General features: G+C 34.0%; 1 protein-coding gene across 2 annotated transcripts in view; it reads left to right on the forward strand.

Moving 5' to 3' along the window:
- Positions 1-17,828, forward strand: part of LOC148623478 (eukaryotic translation initiation factor 5-like) — a 32,599-nt gene extending 14,771 nt beyond the window's left edge. For both annotated transcript variants that reach the window (XM_088565306.1, XM_088565307.1), the window contains 5 exons: positions 4,253-4,414; positions 4,966-5,130; positions 7,934-8,098; positions 10,971-11,105; positions 16,864-17,828. In XM_088565306.1, the coding sequence (XP_088421432.1) occupies positions 4,253-4,414; positions 4,966-5,130; positions 7,934-8,098; positions 10,971-11,105; positions 16,864-16,962 (726 nt within the window). In that variant the 3' untranslated portion in view covers positions 16,963-17,828. The remainder of the gene's footprint in view (positions 1-4,252; positions 4,415-4,965; positions 5,131-7,933; positions 8,099-10,970; positions 11,106-16,863) is intronic.
- Positions 17,829-19,888: the final 2,060 nt, after the last annotated feature.

The raw sequence follows: 19,888 nt of genomic DNA on the forward strand, positions 1-19,888 counted from the left end.
TTACAAGACTACAAAAGTATTTGGGGATGACCAGAGATGGTGTATTTAAAATATGTTGTTGAATTAGAGATTATTGCTTTACTACCTTGAGGTTTTGTTTATATAAATTTGTGGTTGTATAAATTGTATGGTGCTGTTCATATTGTCTATAGACACTTAGTTTCTTGAAAAATGAGACAAAGATGTTGTTTGTCAGTGTCTACATTAAGATTTTATGTTAAGTTTTCTGATTAGGCAGTATACCAATTTGTGTACTGCAGTTTGTTTTTCATGTACAATTTCAAAAGCCAAAGTGAAATATTAGTCTGATTAAATTATAAAAACAAATCGATATTTTGTATCCTGAACATGATTTCTGCACCCCCAAATTTAAAGGTCAGGTATATGAAATCAGGACCTCAACACAAAATTTGGGGACCCCATTTTTGTGATAAAATACACGTAGATTAATATGTATGTTTTAGTTTCCTCCAATGTGGTGGTGTTGTTTCTTGTTCATTACTATGCAGTTTGATGAATAAAAATGGCATCAAATTCAAAATTTTTCATCATCCAGGTCTGACTTGATAGTAGCATCAAAACTTCTAGTAAGCATTGCTCTATTAAGAGAGCTATTGTGATAAAAGTAATACAGGCCCATAGCAAGGGTTGACACAGCCTCTTCGTATGATTTGACAGATTTAGCACTGTCTTTAAGTGATAGTTTAAGTCTGTGTGCTAAACAATGCACTGTCAACATACATGGTTGGTCATTTCTAAAAAGAGCACCAACACCAGATTTGGAACCAGTCATAACACTAGCACCATCACAACAAAGAGCAACAACCTTGGCAATAATATCAGCATACTCCACATTAAGACTATTTTTTTCAAAATGTACATGACACCATCATTAATGTTCTCAGCATTTGCACGCTCTACTGTTTTGACTCCAATAAAAGAGACATTTATAACTCCGGCGCTGCAGGTCCTGAAACACCACATTTCCTGTTTCTTGGAGTACCCCTGGCGTGTTACATCCTGGGGTTGTCAGGCTATAATAAGGAAAACCTGACCGCAAACCATAGTGGTGCACCGTGTTAGAAAAGATGCCACATTCTTCACACGTTAAAGAACCCTGCTGTGGTTTTCGATGTGAGTAGGAACCTTTGCGCTCTGCCACAGAAGGCTAAATTTCCCATTCTTCCCTTTTGTCTTCTGGCAATCAAAAGTTATTGACGCAATTATCCTTGTGTCCCATCTCTTTTTTCATTTCATCATCATCATTTTATGTTCATTTTATCATCCCTTTCATGTTCATCGCCTGAATATAGCTTAAATATTGCTGCTCGGGCATCAAACCCCAGCAATCAATCAATCAATGACTTTTCAGTTTTTGATTTTTTGTATACCATGGAGTTTTCGTGGTTTTTTTATTTTTAATGTTTACATACATTTTTTAGTTTGTACTTATTACAACCTATCACAAACGAATTTCCCTTGTGATCTGAACAGTGTTCCCTGCACACATTGCAAATCATCCCATCTTCTGTGTCCCTTAACCAATGGTAATATATTTCCCATTCAGGATTGTAGGGACACTTCCTCTGTTTATTATATTGTTAAATAGTATTCCAATTTCTCTTCCATTGACTTTCTTCTATTAGGGTTAGGCTCCTCAACCCCCTTATGGTACTGCCACACTGTCTACTTGTACTTGCATGTATATAACTCCAGAATAGGAGCATGCCCCCACCGTAAACAATTTAAACAATAGGGATTTAAACACAAGTTTTAATTTGGTTTACAACTACGTTAAAATTTATTTATTTCAATGTTTTATTATGACTAAAAATTGAAAACCAGGAAAAATTCATGTTGTATGAGAAATCAAAAACTGAAAACAAAGCATCAGACCTGAAACAGAAGTCACTTAATTGATCCCGATTGGCTGTTCCACTGACTTTTCTTACTACATCCGCAGTAAATAAAAGAGCCAATAATTTGCTTCCCGTTAAAAACATTCGACTGTCATCAGATTTTATCTTCTAATGGGAGTCTAAAGCACTGATCTCTAACGAGAAAGGTATTTGTTTAAATTGCATAAGGGAAAATTCACTGCAATCTGTATACAAACTTACCTATTTCCCTTTAGTTGCCACCTGGGCGACAGGAATGAGAGAAATAATTCGCCCACTGAAAATTTTGGTTGCATTAGCAACTGTGCAATCATTAATCTTAATCCCTGTAGAAACTGGTGGGCATGCTGTTAGGTCAGTTTAATACGAACAAATTGTGCAAAGACAATCGTATTAGTTATGTAGTTGGATTAACATCAATACATCACTATTCCGTATGGGTTTCATGTATATGGCCTGCAGTCACAGTCTACTAAGTACTAACTTTGAAATTTAAAATTTCTTGTTAAGTTTCCTGATTACATTAGTTAAACATGTATCACTTATGCTAGATCAGTCATATTTGGTATGCAGTTGCATAAGCATCACCATATCACAATGCTGTATCTGATTATGCAAATCCCCCCACAGTCACGATCTTGAGAAGAAATGCTCAGATACCTTCAATGTTTTCCTCCTAAAATTTGATTTTCCTCCTTTTTTATAAGCCAATTTTTCATCAGTATATGCTATCTGTAGTATATTCATAACTTTAATATAGGAAATTCGTAACCCACACGTTATTTTTATACGATCCAATATTGTGGTAATGTTATGCTGGTTTTTTCGTTTTTGGTGATAGCTTTAGTTGTAGTGAACCAAATGTCATGAAATGTTGATGTAATGTTTCTGGCTGCATGCACATAAACAATAATGTTAGGTTGGATTCTTAAATCTTGAACTTAGTGAAAAGTATTAAACCCCACTGGCATATTAGAAAACATGAAATAGAATACCTTAATAAAGAACTTAATAATTTAATTAATTTTGCTGTCTTCAATATAAAAAAAAAACGTTTTCACAACATTCTGTAGATATTATCGGCATTTACTGATTAAATTGCATTACTACAAACTTGTTTCATTGAATCAGCAAAATTCAGTAGAAATAGAACTAAACTAATTTGGCAGCTAATGCAGCTCTAACAATTCTTGTTTTAAATTGTTCCTTATGAAATTTTTATTATAAATATTTAACAGATAAAGGGGGCCAAAGTGGTGTATCACAATTCTGTATCAGTTTCATACATATGCCTGGCATTCATGATCTATTTACTGTTATTGACTATAATGTTAAGTTTTCTGACTAGGTCAGTTTAATGTAAATAAATTACACTATGTCAATCATATTTGGTATGCAGTTGCATTAGTATCACTACAACGCAGTGACATATCTGTTTTGTACACATGCCCCGTAGACAAGGTATATTGACCTAGAGAATCTTTTTCTTAAGGTTTTTGTGTTTTCTGATTAGATCAGTTAACAAATTACTCATGCTAGGTCAGTGGTATTTAGTACATTAGCATCGCTACATTGCAATTTCATACCTGTTTTGTGCATTTGCCCTTGCAGTCACTATAAAATATTGAATAACGTGTGACAGGCGAAACACATCTCTGTGAAAACAATTAATTGTCCCTGCCATGTGTCGCAAGGGTACATGGAAATGCCGGCGTCTGTCCGCATTTTCCGCACTTGTTTTTTCTTATGCTTTTACCAAATAAGTTTGTTTTTGGTATGATGCCTTATTATGAAGAGTTACAGATTAAGTTCGACTTTGGTTACAGTTGAATGATTTTTACGGAAGTTATGGCCCTTGGACTTAGAAAATTTCAATGAATTAACAGTTTTTCACATTTTTTTTGTAATGCTTTCACCAATTGATTTTAAATTTGGTATGTAGTCTTACTATGAGAAGTTACAGATTAAGTTAGACTTTGGTTACGGTTGAATGATTTTTAGGGAAGTTATGGCCCTTTGACTTAGAAAGTTTCAATGAATTTACAGTTTTCCACACTTTTTTTTGTAATGCTTTCACTTATTGATTTTATATATTGTATTTAGTCTTACTATGAGAAGTCACAGATTAAGTTTGAATTTAATCTGTCCAATATCAACCTCCTGTACAACTAATGGTGTAACTTGATGTTTTGCTGATTTATTTGGCGTATTGTGAACATGCTGATAAAGGCTCTTAAACTATTTTTTCAAGGATTGAACAAATTCAAACAGACTAGTTACAGCACTTGTTCAAGGTTTTACATTCACATGGAGTCTTGATCTATTTTTTTTATATATATATATTTCTGATATAGAACGAAGATGAGGGAGATGATGATTGGGGTGAAGACTTTAGTGAGGATGCTGTTAAAAAGAGGATGGAGGAATTAAGTAATGCAGCCAAACAAATGGCATTTACAGATGATTTAGAGAAAACTACGGAGGAAAGGCTGGAAATATTTTATCGCTATGTTAAGGTTTGATTTGTTTCCTTTTTAGCTCACCTTGCTGAAAGGTCCATGTGAGCTATTGCCATCACTATTTGTCTGCCATTCGTCATCAGTTGATTTTTTCAAACATCTTCTCTTCTGAAACTTCTGGACAGATAGTAACCAAAACTTTGCACGAATGTTCCTAAGGGTATTTTAAACAATCTTTTTGATTTGGCGAAAAACAGGGCCAGAAAATAGACTATAGGGGTCAAATTGCAGATTTGCAAATAACTCAGTTGGGTTTAGCTGGAATGGACCTTTGCCAAAATTTTCAGAGAGATCCATTGATGGATGAATTAGTTGTGGGTCCAAAGTCTGGGTTGATTATGATAGTTGTACTTATAAGTATGAGGAGCCAAAAATGGACCACTTAAAATCTGGTCAAATTCTTTTCCTGTATCAAAAATTAAATCACAATTAAAAGTTGTATCAAGCTTGATTAGTAGGTCCATACTTGTCCTAACTGTTCAGGGCTACTCCTCAATGGTTGTTCGGAGCCGGAAGCTGCAAAGCATTGTATTTGTTGCTTATTTCAGAATAAAATGAATAGCAGTGAAGGTGTTACAGGAGCTCTTAAGGATATATTTGGAGAAGCTGAAAGACTAGAAGTCAATGATAAAGCTACAATGGTGTTGGTTGAATTATTGTTAAACTGCAAGATACTGCAACAGTTGAAACAATACAAAGTCTTGTTTCTTAAGGTAACTGTCAATTAAATAGTTTCGATAACCAAAACTCCTCCTCAAAAGTCTTCTGTAATTTCATGTAAGATTACTGTAAGCATCATATGCAGATGCGAATAAAGTAAGAATGATATTTATATGATATAGTATAGACGGGTTTATATAAGTTCTTCCGAAACTTGTTTCTGAATCCTTATTGAATCGTGATGTGAACTTGAAGAAGAGATAATCCAAATTCTAGGTTTTATACCTTGCCACACGAATTTGCTAGGTATTATGTGATGCCCATAAAAAAGTTTCATATCTGTCCGTCCATCTGTCTGTCCCACAATAATTTACAGATAATAACTTGAGAACAGATCAAGTATTTTTTTTCTGATTTCTTGGTAATAACTTCTGTAAAAGGGAATGGATTGCTTTTGAAGTTGTACAACAAGGTGCCATACCCATCAATGGAACAAATTACGAATAAGGAACCAAAAAGTGACCACTTCAATTCTATATCAAGTTTGAATGATGTGTTCATACTTGACTCAATTCTATAGGGCTTGAGATCTGCTGTTACATGAAGCTGTACCCTGCGAAGCATTTTATTACAATGTGATACATTAAGTCATGGCTTACCAAATCAGGTGGAAAACATTCCATTCAACTCAAAAATTCACGTCTGTTACTTTTTATCTTTTATTAAAAAGATGTCAATTTTTGGACTTGTGTAACTAGCTGTATTATGAAATATTTATAAAATTATCTTTCCTACTTCCTGTTTGTCATATACTTCAAAGTTTTTCCCTAAATTGAAAGGCACAGGCACCTTTTAAAAATAGATGGAACATCACCATGTGTTTTGGAATTAGGGGCCAAAAACAAGCATTTCATAGGAATTAACTAAAAAAACTTAAAAGCATAAGGATGTCAATGACATTGCTCCACAATATTCGCATCGTGTGGGTCTGGGTGTCAAAAGAATAGACCCACAGCAGCGCTAAGCTTGTCGTAAAAGGTGACTAAATGGTGCTCAGAACCCTAGCCAGAGCAAATGGGATGTGTGCCCCAGGTGGTGGAATGGAGTATCCCTGGCGTGTTACATGCTGGGTTGTCAGGCTATAATACAGAAAACCTGACCGCAAACCATAGTGGTGCACTGTGTTAGGAAAGATGCCATGTTTCTCACGTTAAAGAATCCTTCTGTGGTATTTTCCTGTAGGAACCATAGGGCTCCGCCACAGGAGGCTAAATTGCCCAACCCTGCCCACCTCTTCCTATTTCACATGGCAATCAAAATTCGTTGACCCCATTATCTTTCTGTCCCATCCCATATTTCATCATCATTTCATGTTCATCGCCTGAATATAGCTGAAATATTGCTGCTGGGGCGTTAAACCCCAACAATCAATCAATCACTTTAAATTAAAATATTCTGTACTACGAAGGTCTGGCTGAAATTGATTTTGGAGTTGAGACTTGAACCATTTTGGAATTAGATCCATCAATTCCTGTTTAATGTTTAAATTTTAGGGACTTTGGGGGCATCTGTTTGCAATGGACATATTTTTTCTACTTGAGATAATATGTCGAGAACAGACCAATAGGCCAAGCATAAACATGTTTGTTTGCTGTTCCCCTACCTAATGGTTTGTAGAGTGGGTCGGCAGATAGGGAAGAATTTAATTTGATTGAAATTTTTGGAGAGGAAGAAATGTAGAATTAAATGTATAAGAGATGTGACATATGCGAGGTAGTAAGTTGGTCTCCATAAGTATCTTTGATGACTTTTTATTATATTATCTGTATTTCTTTGTTGTTTATGAAGTTATACAAGAAGTTATACAAAAAGTGTGTATCAGTTATGTCATTGATATGCAAATTTGTAATGATAATGTTCCATATCTTGAATCATAATGCATGTACATCTTTCCGTATTTTGTTTATACATATATTTGATATATGGACACGAGAATTTAAAATTGATATCAAATGATCTAATAGAATGGAACAAACTGTTTATTCAGTATCAAACAAAAACCAACAATGTCAGACTAGACACTTTTACTAGTGAATGTTTACAGTGTTATTGCTCGACCCATAATAACATCATAACCACTATGTCTAGGTCTTTAGATATTGTTTGTGTTACTGTTGAGTGTTTTTGGGGCATCCCTCAGAACTTCCAAAATTAAATATTAAGCTTTTGATCAAAATCATGAACCACAGTTTTCCCCTCTTCAAAGTCCAATTTTAAATTTACAGAAAAAATTTACACTGTTACTATTTGTCCAAGACCGACTCTGTTATCAAGGGTCAAATCATCGGAATGTATTCAAACACATCTGAAAGATCTTTCCATGCGAATTGTGTCAAAAAATTGTAAAGTGCAAAAATGTATATTTATAACAAATAAGTGTTCCTTATTTTATTTTGACGGAGGACCAGAATGTAAGGACTTAGCCTCATTGGGCTGAGCATCCATTAAAATCACATTGATTAAGGAAGTCGAGATGGCACTTTTAAAAAAGATCAATTACCAGACTTTCCAAGTGTATTTGTAACACAGATCGAGAAATGGATAAGAGCATGTCTGGTAATAAAATAATTTTGGTTGGGCCCTTCAAACCCGGTCTGTTGGTCAACGGCTAACTAACATATTTATAATTTAGGCCTAAGTGCTGATTAAGTTTGAATTAAGGTGCTATTTGGTAAAAATGTTTCATTTCCGGTCAACTATTGAAGAATTTATGTTATTTATAAAACTGTACTGATAAGATATAGAAATATAACTTCCTTAACTGGTTAATTTTGTATATTTTGGTTTTCTTTTCAGTTCTGTTATGAGAATGAGAAAGCCCAAAAATATTTACTTGGAGCTCTTGAGCAGTTGGTTGGACAGCATAAGGACGAATTGTTGCCCAAGATGCCTCATATCCTACAAATGTTCTATGATTTGGATATTCTTGATGAGAAGGTCATAATTGATTGGGGAGAAAAGGCAAGTTCTAGAAACAAACTGATTTTGTAGCAAGTTGTAAGAGAAAAGACCTTTGTCTTAGCATTCACGGGGTAAATGCCCCTGTAAAATGGTTAGGATATGTTTTAAATGTTACCACAATGTGTCATTCCATACAAATAGAGTTGGAATTCAATTTGTGGGTTGTGATTTTAACTGTTAAAGAATGAGGGTGTAAAAGAGGCCAGAAAACAAACATTTTTCAAGTTTAGTTAATGACTTTAGTGAAATTGATTTGATCTCTTTGCAATTGTTACATTAGGTGCCATACCACCTGAGGAAGGTCAGGATTCATTTTGATGGGTAGGGGTTGTGACTTCAACCATTTCAGAGTGAGGGGCCAGAAACAAGCATTTTTCTGATGTTCTGACAATAATTTAAGTAGTACTCCAGCTAAGTATCATGCAAATTCTATAATATGTGATACAGCCCTAAAAAGGTGTACTTACTCCCTCTCTGATCACATCGACCTTTGTCAAATTGAATTTAACTTTCTATATTATATTCAATGAAAAGTTATCAAATTTTATTCATTAAAAAAAAAACATAAAAATCCTTCAGCTTATTTGGATCTAATTAGTTTTGTCATGGTGATAATTGCCAATTTGACATATCCGAGATTTGTTCACACACACGTTTCACCCTCTGTCACATTAACCCCCTGGAACTTACCATTCAAAACATTGTATTACTGTTAGAATAAACACATGTGCCAATCAGATTGATTTATGACAAGTATAGGTGATTAATAGGCAAGAGTAGTTGGGAAATATAGTGCTGATTTGCAATGCATGACTCAAACCAAATGAATACGATGCTTGTTTTGAATTCATGACGCGAGGAAAGTAACACATGACACAATGCCATGCAAAAAGAGGTCGTGGAGAACCCTGCCCCCATTACACAGCCATATTGCCCCCCTTTTTTAGCTCACCTGGCCAAAGGCCATGTGAGCTATTGCCATCACTTGGTGTCCGTCATCATCGTTAACAATTATACAAAACTCTTCTCCTCTGAAACTACTTGACTAATAAGAACCAAACTTGGTATGAATGTTCCTTGGGGTATCCTGCATAGAACTGATGTGGGGATTACTGATTCGTCAAAAAACATGGCCGCCGTTACTAAAAATAGAACATAGGGGTCAGACAGTAGTTTTATGCATATATCTTCTAAACCGTTAGGTTTAGCTGACCTGACAGGGATAAAAGTGTTCAGCATGATGAGATCTATCTCTGGTCAAATTTTGGTTTTAATCTGTTAAGCCATGTTGGAGTTTTTGCCTTTTCAACGATTTTTGCTACATTTAATGTTATTTCTTTCCAAAATCTTCTCCTCTGACACTACTTGATCAAATGAAACCAAACTTGGTATGAATGTTCCTTGGGGTATACTGCATAGAAGTGATGTGGGATTTTTGATTTGTCAAAAAACATGGCCGTCGTTACTAAAAATAGAACATAAGGGTCAGACAGTAGTTTTTCACATATATCTCTTAAACTGTTAGGTTTATCCAAATTCTTTCAATAGCTGAAATGATCCATATTATTAGGACTACAAAAGTCTTCAGACTCTTTGTAAGAGTTAATGCCCTGGAAAGGGGAAAAAATGACTTTTTTTTTTTAAATAGTTTTCAGTCAATATCTTGAAAACTATGATAGATTAAAAGAAACTTTCTATTGTTGAAAAGATCTTGTGATAGGCCTACCAAAGACTTCTTCAGTCAAAATTGTTGGACAACTTTTTGTTTAATTTATTGCCTTCGAAAGGCAAAATTCAAGAAGGTGAGCGTTTCAGGCTTCTGGGAGCTTCTTGTTTCTGAAAATGACCCTGTTTTACTGTCAAGAGGGCCGCTGGTCCCATTTGGCAATTTTCTTGAATAAACCCAGTTCAGGTGTTACAAAATATACAATGTAATTATATACTTACTGTTTATTGATATTTAACAGTTTTTCTGTTGTTAGTAGGGTTCATTAAATTCATTGTAAGTGCATTATACCATGATAATTATTGTATACTGTGTGGTGAGATATTTAACGATTTTTTTTAAATTTCTACAACCAGCTGAGTAACTAACACATTTATATAAGTATCAAGATTTATCTTATGTGGTCTTACATGAAACTAGTGTTATTCTTTGACCAGTTTGGGGCTATGTCCATCCATCTGTCCGTCTGTTATACTGCTGGGTTTTTTATCCTTCAGGATCAAAATACCTTACATCACCGGATTATGTGAGGAATTTCCCTATTATTTCTTAACACTACACAAAAATATAGTCCAAATGTAATTCTTTTTGCATGATGACTTTTACCATGTCTCCTCTTTTCAGGTTTCTTGCCCATCTGCTTCCTGTTTACCATTTGCCCTAGTGTCTCCCTTTCCAGGTTGAGTTTGGGTATACAAAGCATACAACCTGTTGTTTAATTTTTAGTTATGGAAATTGGGTCAGATAAAGGAAATTTTTAGAACAGTTTCATTCTATATCAGTATCTTATTCTGTATCAAACATTAAATTACAATCCAAACTCTGAACTGTATCAAGCTGCACCCTGCAAAACATTTTATTCAAACCTATGAAAATGAAGAAAAATCCTCTTGCTGAAATTTCAAATGCCAGTATCTTAAAAACTGGCACACCGACCCATCAATTTTTATGCTGCAAAATGGTTTTCCAGGTGATGGATTCAGGCTTTTCGTGAGCTTTTTGTTTTCTTTTTTCTTTTTTTTTTTAAAAGTTGGGGAAACTTTCATCAAGAGAAACAGCCTTATTTCAAAGGTAATTTAAGGCAAACAGTGTCACTGGAAGACCAGGGACACACAGATCAATTAACTCTTCTCTTCTCCTGTTTAGGTTTCTAAGAAGTATGTTGACAAAAAGCTTGCTCAAGAAATTCATGATAAATCTGCTCCATTTCTTAAATGGTTGAAGGAAGCGGAAGAAGAAGAAAGTGATAGCGAGGAAGAGGCAGGAGATGAAAATATTGAGGTAAATTTTTTTTTTTTTTTTTTTTTTTTTTTTTTTTTTTTTTTTTTTTTTTTTTTTTTTTTTTTTTTCGGTTGGTATTTAGAGAAGGTGGTATGATCAGCAAGTCAGATGAAATAACTTGAAATTATTAAACCCCACCACAAACAAAATTGATGGCGGTGTATATGGCTATAGCCCTTCAATTAGTGATTCCATAGGGTTCCATACATTTTTGCACTGACATTTTTGACTGTAGCTTGCTGGTATGATATAAGGACGATATAAGGACACTCAACTTGAAATATTTGGAGTAAAATCTTGGGGACAGAGTGTGATTCGTTTTTCTTCTTATCTCCAAACCCTGAGGTAATGCCTAAATGTCCTCTGGAACACCAAAATAATCCTTGAAACTGGCACTTAGTTTGCATGTAAATTGAGTGTACAGTCCTCGACGTTAGCCACTAGCCCGAAGCCCGGGGCTAGTAAAATCAGCCTCGGGCTAGTACAATTTAAATGTCTGTAGCCGGACTGGGCTAGTCAGATTTGAGTTGTGAAGGTATAAGATTAAAGTGTTTCAATGACCTACAGTACGTTGTTGTGATTACATTCTGTCCGAAATATAATTACAAAGTTACAACACTGTCACTATTGTTTATTTTTGTCATTATTTACTTTCGCGACCTTTTGTCCTTTCGTGTCAAATCATTCCGAGTTAAACCTGACGATATCTGAAAACCGGGCGTTAATTAAAAACAGCAATATGCCGCAACGTTTATTTTATGTTAGAGTTACTATAAAAAACAATGATTAAAAGTAAAACTAAATAAAAACTAATTAATATAATAAAATCTTTCACAAATACTTGTAGGACAACATAATATATAGTTGTCAAATTAAAATTACTGTGGTTCTTATTTTGATTTGAGGGTCGTTGTTGTCCGTCGACAGTTTTCGGTATTGAAATTTTAGCCATTCAAAACCTTTCATTCTTGAAAGAATATGAAGAATAGTCTTTCAAGAATGATAGAAGTTTGCTAAAGAGACTTCACTGACTGTTTATTGAATCAATAAAATATATATTTCATTGATAAATTCTTTATTTTTTTTCTGAATTTTTCGGCTATTAGTTTGGAGTTCGGGCTACCAAAAATTCAAACTTGCTTGCCCAAAGGGCTACTGGACAAAAAATTTGAAGGCAAGGACTGAGTGTATATTTTATTTTATCCATCTTATTGTCAAGCATTCCAAAGATTTCAAGATCTCTAATACACTTCCGTCTGAGTAATTAATGTAACTGATATTAGTGTCTGTCCAGTACTCATTTTTCGTCCGACTCAGAAAAAAGTTCATTAGACTAGAGGTATTGGGCCATATAGAAATTTGTCTTTCTGTCCACATATTTATATCCCCTGCAAACAAAGTGTATAGATTTCACCCTGTCTGTCTGCAATTATTTTCCAAGCAGCTTGCAGCAGTGTTATGAAACGTAGTGGTATGTAATGAAACCACATGGAGATGTTCTTACTGCCTGGATTGTCCACACTGATCTCCAAATGTACAGGGTTCTTGGGCTGCAGAGGATATTTATCCTGTTAGGGGCAATGTCTCGATTTTCCTGTGTCACTAACAGTGAAGCTTGATGTAGGAGACACTCCAGTCCGTTTGCACACTTAGGGGGTTCCCAGTTTATGTAATCTGCATTGTAACTCAAAAAGTATATTCCCAATCATATGAAAACTTCTCACAATGTGTATGCACATATTGAATATATGCATGTCCTATTATAGAGAAATTTGACAAATGTTCTTAGCATTTTTTGATATATCACTAAATGTCGAGGAAGGAACATAGTTTGTGTCATTATCTGAGAACAAAATGTATTAACCATATATTACTGTAGCTTTGCATATGATGTTCATATTTAAATAGAAGTGCAGCTCCTATTATTGTGTTTAATACATATTGAAGACTTATGTACTGACAAATATTAGTTGGTCCAGACATGTATGTGTAATGTTTTTCAAAACATCTATTTTGATTTTATTTTGAAGGAGGTTTAAGGGCTCGTACAAATGTATGTAGATGTGGATATTTTCTGATGCCTCCAATGGAGATAATTCAACTAATTTTTTTTACATGTTAAAACTTTGTAAAGGGTAACTCTTATTAAACTGTTTAAGTGATTTTGATGAAGTTATGTAGTAAAGTGAGTACATTTAAAGGAGAAGACCATGTTGTTGTGCAAGTCATTAATATGGAAACTAATCTGTTTAATATTCATGAAAATTAAATTTAAAAACAATAATTTCCTTTTCTTAATCACTATTTATAATAAGGGAATTTGAATTTCCCACATCTGGGGGCGCCAACATGATCGTTTGAGCTGTGACTTCACGAAGTCGGTTTGTAAAGTGAAAGTAAATAGGTAATTGATTATGATGTCCAAAGAAATCGCAAATTTGGGACTTTCCCCCTATAATTTCAACCCAAAATATACAGAAGAATAGATTGAGGCACAATATGTAAGACAATATTGACTCTTGGGATATGCAGCTAGAAAGGTAGTACATCAGAGGAAAATCCGATGAGTGTACGTGAACTTTTTGAATATGTCTCTTTTATCATTTGTGCAGTTGCAAGCTTGACAAGACAGCATGTTTTTGGTGATCAGAAAAACCAGATCGTAGAAATATATGCGGAATATTCTTTGTTTACACATTATATGTGCAGTAATTGTATTAGTGACATCATGAGTTAATTGGAAGCTATTGGTAAAAATCAATAAAGTCTGCTTATGATCTTCTTTCAGATAGAAGAGTTTTGCAAGATGGCTATCCACATACATTTCATAGATTTCGAATTGTGCATAGCTTTGTGCTTTCACAAAAGCACATTTTGCATTAAAGGTTATTTTTGTATACATGGGTATGATTTATCATAAGAGCCTAACTTAATGTAAAGGTGGTCTTTTCCTTCAACTTATATTACAGTAGCAAGACTTATAGCCGACATGGTGGTGTACTACGTATGAAGTGGTAGTAGAAAGATTTTTGAAGATATTTATACCCTACATAACAAAGTTGCCAAGGGTATAATGTTTTTGACCTGTTCGTCCCTTGGTCATTCCATCTTTAGTTTTCTGAACTTTTTTTTTCAAAACACTTGAGGATATTAAGCTGATTTTCTAACTCACCTGGCTGAAGGCCATATGAGCTATTGCCATCACTTGGTGTCCGGTTGTCATCATTATTGTTAACAATTGTTCAAAACTCTTCTCCTCTGACACTACCCGACCAATTGGAACCAGACTTGGTATGAATGTTCCTTGGAGTATCTGCATAGAACTGATTTGGGGAGTTTTGATCTGTCAAAAAACATGACCACTGTTACTAAAAATAGAATATAGGTATCAGACAGTAGTTTTTTCCCATATATCTCTAACACCATTAGGCTTAGCCAACTACTGACATAGGATTAAAGTGTTCAGCTCTTTTTAATGTATTTTCTTTCAAGAATCTTCTCTGATATTACTTGACCAATTTGATATTAATGTTTTTTAAGGTATTCTGCATAGGACTGATGTTGGGATTTTTGATTCGTCAAAAAACATGAACGAAGGTGTCAGACATAAGTTTTTTGCATATATCAAGTTGAGCCAAGTTCAGGATGATGAGATCTATCTATGGTCAATTTTTGTTTATATCTGTTAAGCAGTGTTGGAGATATTACCCTTTTTTGAAGTATTATCTCTATTTCTAATGTTATTTCTTTCAAAAAACTTCTCTGAAACTACCTGACCAATTAGAACCAAACTTGGTATGAATATTTCTTAGGGTATTCTGCATAGATTTTATGTGGGGATTTTTGATCAATCAAAAAACATGGCTGCTGTTACTAAAATTAGATCAAAGGGGTCAGACAGAAGTTTTTCTCATATCTCTAAAACAGTTAAGTTTAGCTAAATTCTTTTAATTAATTACCGAAATGATCCTTATTATAAGGCCTACAAAAGTCTGCAGGGGATCAAAGATGTTGGATGACTCTTGTTAGAGTTATTGCCCTTAAAAGATGAATAATGATTTTTTTAAATTTTTTTTCTACATTTTTCAGCCAATATCTTGAAAACTATGATATATAGAAACTTTCCTTTGCTGAAATGATCCTTATAAGGCCTACAAAGTCTTCTTTGAGTATAAATTGTCAGACAACTTGTGAGAGTTATTGCCCTTGAAAGGCAAAAATTTAACCTGGTGAGCAATTCAGGCTCCTGGAGCCTCTTGTTTGTTTTTGGTTTAATTTTGAAATTATTTTTTTGTTAATTGGATTTCATATGAAAATCCCAGCATTAATACAAGAGCTTTAAGAAGTATGCTTACCAAATTTACCCTTTCATTTACTGTTTTTGAGATAATGAGGTGCAGAGTGATCAATTAATGCACCCTGAAGCAGACCTTTATACAAAATATTGTGCAATATTGTGTCCAAATTAGTTGTTGTATCCATAATGAAGTGTAAGTCCATATGCTTAGTGTGTCAAAAACTAATATTGTGTCTACACTAGAGTTCAACTGGCTGCGGTCAGATCATGCTGCGCTGGTAAATGCTTTATTTTCTAACGGTTTGCAGATATTGAGCAATTTTTTGGTATGTGAGCTTACCATGATCAGTTACAGGTAAATGTTTTGTGCTGCTCTGCTGTTTTTACTGAAATAACAGGCTGTGGACTTATCAAATTTTATAAACAAAAAAATAACAGTTTTCTGAATTTTTTCTCAACACTTTCAGATATTGAGCTATTTTTTTGGTATGTGAGTCTACATTGCACCATGATAAGCTACGGATCAAGTTTAAATTTTGTAGGGATTTTCTATGAATTAAGGCCCTTTGAACATTTTTTTCCGAAATACTTTTTATTTGAGAGTCCATTGTGTGGACATGTGGGGTATGTGAGCGTGCTCAATAAGTTTCTTTCATTATATATTTTTTCTGCATTTCAAGTGGTAGAGCTTACCACTCACAATACAAAAGAAAATGTCAAAAAAATCTCTTACAGAAAAAAGATCACTCTAAAAGTGGTACACCATTATGTTGGTGTTCAGTCATAGAATGTCTCTTTCTTTACTATAGCTCAACTAGACCAAAGGTCCACACGAGTTTATTATACAACTTCGTATATGTCCTGCATATAATTTTCACATTTTTCTAATCAATTTTACCTTGACCAATTTTAACCCAACTTTGCAGAAATGTTTGAAAGAGCTTTTACAAAAGATCCACTATGGCCACCAGAGGTTATCTAAACTTCTGATTGGTCAATTTTCAAAGATCAACTCCCCTGAAACATGAAGTGCCAATGTAATTTTCCATCCCTAACCATATCCACTATCTGATAACTGTGTACCTATTTCGCATAATATGTTTCTCATACAAGTATTGAATTGGTATCCTCCACATTTTGCCCCTTATTGTGGAGAAATTTGATAAATTAATTCTTACACTTTTAGCTTGAATCATTTAGGATTGTCAGGTAAAAAAAAGTATAGAAACAAGCTTTTTCCTGACGCAAGTAAGGTTTTCTGATATTGTACGCAATACCCCCAAAGGAAGGCTGGGTTTTATTAATCCTAAAGTTAAGGTCTTCTGGGCTAAAGATTTTGAGGGAAAGTTTCAGGAACAATTAAAGCCATAATTTTACTGATTTTGCAAAATAAAAACTCAATTATAGATGAAGTGATTCTTTGCAAATGAATTAATAGTATGATTTTGTTAATATTTACAGGTTGTGTATACCACAGCAGGTAAAGTGGGCGAAGTTAAAGAAGAGAAGAAGGTGGAAGCTGCGGAAGAAGATGAGGACTTTGATATTGATGCTATTTAAATTTCCTATATAAACCTTAGTTTATAATCAACAAGACATGTTAACCTGATCTGTAGTATTAAGTAGATATATAATGGTCTTGATAAAGTTTTATGTATTTTTATCCATTGTCCATACTCAAAAGTGCTTCAGTATTCACCAGTGCTGAATGATATTTGTCTCTATCAGGCATTTATTGTGATGCTGACATTAATAGCTTATATGTGTTATGTTGTGGGCTATTATATTCAAAATTGGAAGTATTTGACATTCATGGACCATTGTTTATCTTTTGTTACACTATAATTGGTTTATTAAAGCATATGATTTTCATTTTCAAAGCACTATTTAGCTGTATAGCTATATTATCAATTAGAATTTGTCAGATTTTAATCCCCATCAAGTCTGATTTAAACAACTTTAGGTTATTGACTAAATAAAATATGCTTTTGTTGATTCGATGAGTAAAGGGTAGTTAGTTCATATTATCACTTCATATGTATGAACCAAAACTTCTTAAACTACTCATTTCGTAATTTTTGTGTCCGGCTTGATTTCATGCTTTCCAAGTTGAAATTGGCGCTACTATTGGTAAAATACAAATAATTTGTAAATAATTAAACAAGAAACAGGTTTATTGAAATGTTGATAATTATTACCATATTATAAAATTTATTAGTATGAGGAATATAATGTTGATTTTTTTTTTCATTTCTAATAATATAATTTTTGATATTTTACCTTTTCTGTATAAATCTTAGATCTTCTTGAGTAATCCTGTATGATGGTCTACATTCCAAACATTAAATTTCATTCTGAATTGTTGGGTTGTCTTCAGTAGGTTTCTTTTATCTGTGATTTGTTGTAATAAAGTCATATTATTAAAATTAGTTTTTATTGCATCATTACTAGTAAATAGTTACACACTTGTCACATAATCAAGCTCTTTAAAACTGCTCATACTCAGCTATAACAGTGGTCTAATCCAAATTTCAACAACATGGTGTTTCGTTGATATGTGCCAATTCGGGGGAGAGCCTCCAAGAGAAGCTGAACTGATTTTTAGGTCACCTGGCCAAAGGCCATGTGAGCTATTGCCATCACTTGGTGTCCGTGGTTATTAACAACTTTTCAAAAGTCTTCTCCTCTAAAACTACTTGACCAATTGGAACCAAACTTGGTATGTATGTTCCTTGGGGTATCCTGCATAAAACTGATGTGGGGATTTTCGATCCATTGAAAAACATGGCTGCCATTACTAAAAATAGAATGTAGGGATTAGACTAGTTTTTCCGATATATCTCCAAAACGGTTAGATTTGGCCAAATTCTGACATGGGTAAAAGTGCTCAGCATGATGAGATCTATCTGCTGTCAAATTTTCTTTCATTTTAATCTTTTAAGCCATGTTGGAGTTATTGCCCTTTTTCAACGTTTTTTGCTATTTTTTATGTTATTTCTTCCAAAAATCTTCTCCTCTGACACTACTTGACCAATTGGAACCAAACTTGGTATGAATGTTCCTTGGGCCAGCACTCCACAGTATTGTAGAACTGCCTAATTTTGGTCTTGTAATCTGATGCTTTGTAACATTTATCACTTTAAAAAATTGTCAAGCATCTGTAAATCTATATATCTAGAAGTAGCTCAAGCCAAGGCCTTCAGGATGCAGTAAAAATTTTCTGGAAAAAAATTACCCACAGCATATAGGGTTACCATAGAAACCATGCAAAAATATGCGAAAATTTGCAAAAAAGTTCATAAAATCAGGTTTAAAAATATCAAATTTCCCGCAAAATATCTGAAATTTTTATTTCAATCCCTGAAACTGTTCAAACTTTTCCCTTCAAAAACCCCTTCCTCATATGGGCATCGCCGGTTAGATTTTGAGCTATTTCACTTTGTAATCCACTTATTAAATTTAGCATGGTAAAAAATTGACTTACTTTCACAATGAAGTCAAATTGTCATTGAAAAAAAGCCCCTTCAACATTGAATATATATAAAACATTGCAAAATACTTTTAAAAGTCCCCTTTTTTCAGAAAATGTTTTATCAACAATAGATTCTTCATTTTTAATCACTATAGCAACTACCGGTTTCCATTTATGTCATTTTTCATCCCTAGCCAAAAGTGCGAAACTAAACTAAACTGTAGAGTGCTGGCTTAAGGTATCCTGCATAGAACTAATGTGGGGGTTTTCAATCTGTCGAAAAACATGGCCACCGTTACTAAAAATAAAACGGGGTCAGACAATAGTTTTTCGCATATATCTCCAAAACGGTATGGTTAAGCCCAATCCTGACTTGGTTAAAGTGTTCTGCATGATGAGATCTATCTGCGGTCATATTTTCATTTTAATCTATGAAGCCATGTTGGAGTTATTGCCCTTTTTCAAAGTTTTTTGCAATTTTTAATGTTATCTTTCAGAAATCTCTGATACTATTTTACCGATTGAAACAAAACTCATGGAAGTGGAGTTCTGTGATCCATCGAAAAACATGACCTCTGTTACTAAAAATATAACATAGGGGTCAGACAGTTGTTTTTCGCTTATATCTCCAAAACCGTTAGCCAAATTCTTTCAACAGCTGAAATGATCCTTATTTTTAGGACTACAAAAGTCTTCAGCCATAAAATTTGTGAGACGCTTTCTTATAAGAGTTATTGCCCTTGACAGGGGAAAATGCCTTTTTTTACAGGTTTCAGTCAATGACTTGAAAACTATAATAGATTTAGACTTTCATTTACTGAAATGATCCTTATGATAAGTCCTATCAAAGTTTTCTTGAGTCAAAATTGTTGGACAACTTGTTTAATTTATTGCCCTTGAAAGGCAACATTGAACCAGGTGAGCGATTCAGGCTCCTGGGAGCCTCTTGTGTTATTTTCATGTTCTTGGGGGGGGGGGTTCACTTCAGAACGTTTTTACTGACATCAAAAGTGT

This window comes from Perna viridis, chromosome 2 (assembly GCF_037379345.1).
Source record: "Perna viridis isolate PV_CMFRI_1.1 ecotype Kerala chromosome 2, ASM3737934v1, whole genome shotgun sequence".
NCBI lineage: Eukaryota > Metazoa > Mollusca > Bivalvia > Mytilida > Mytilidae > Perna > Perna viridis.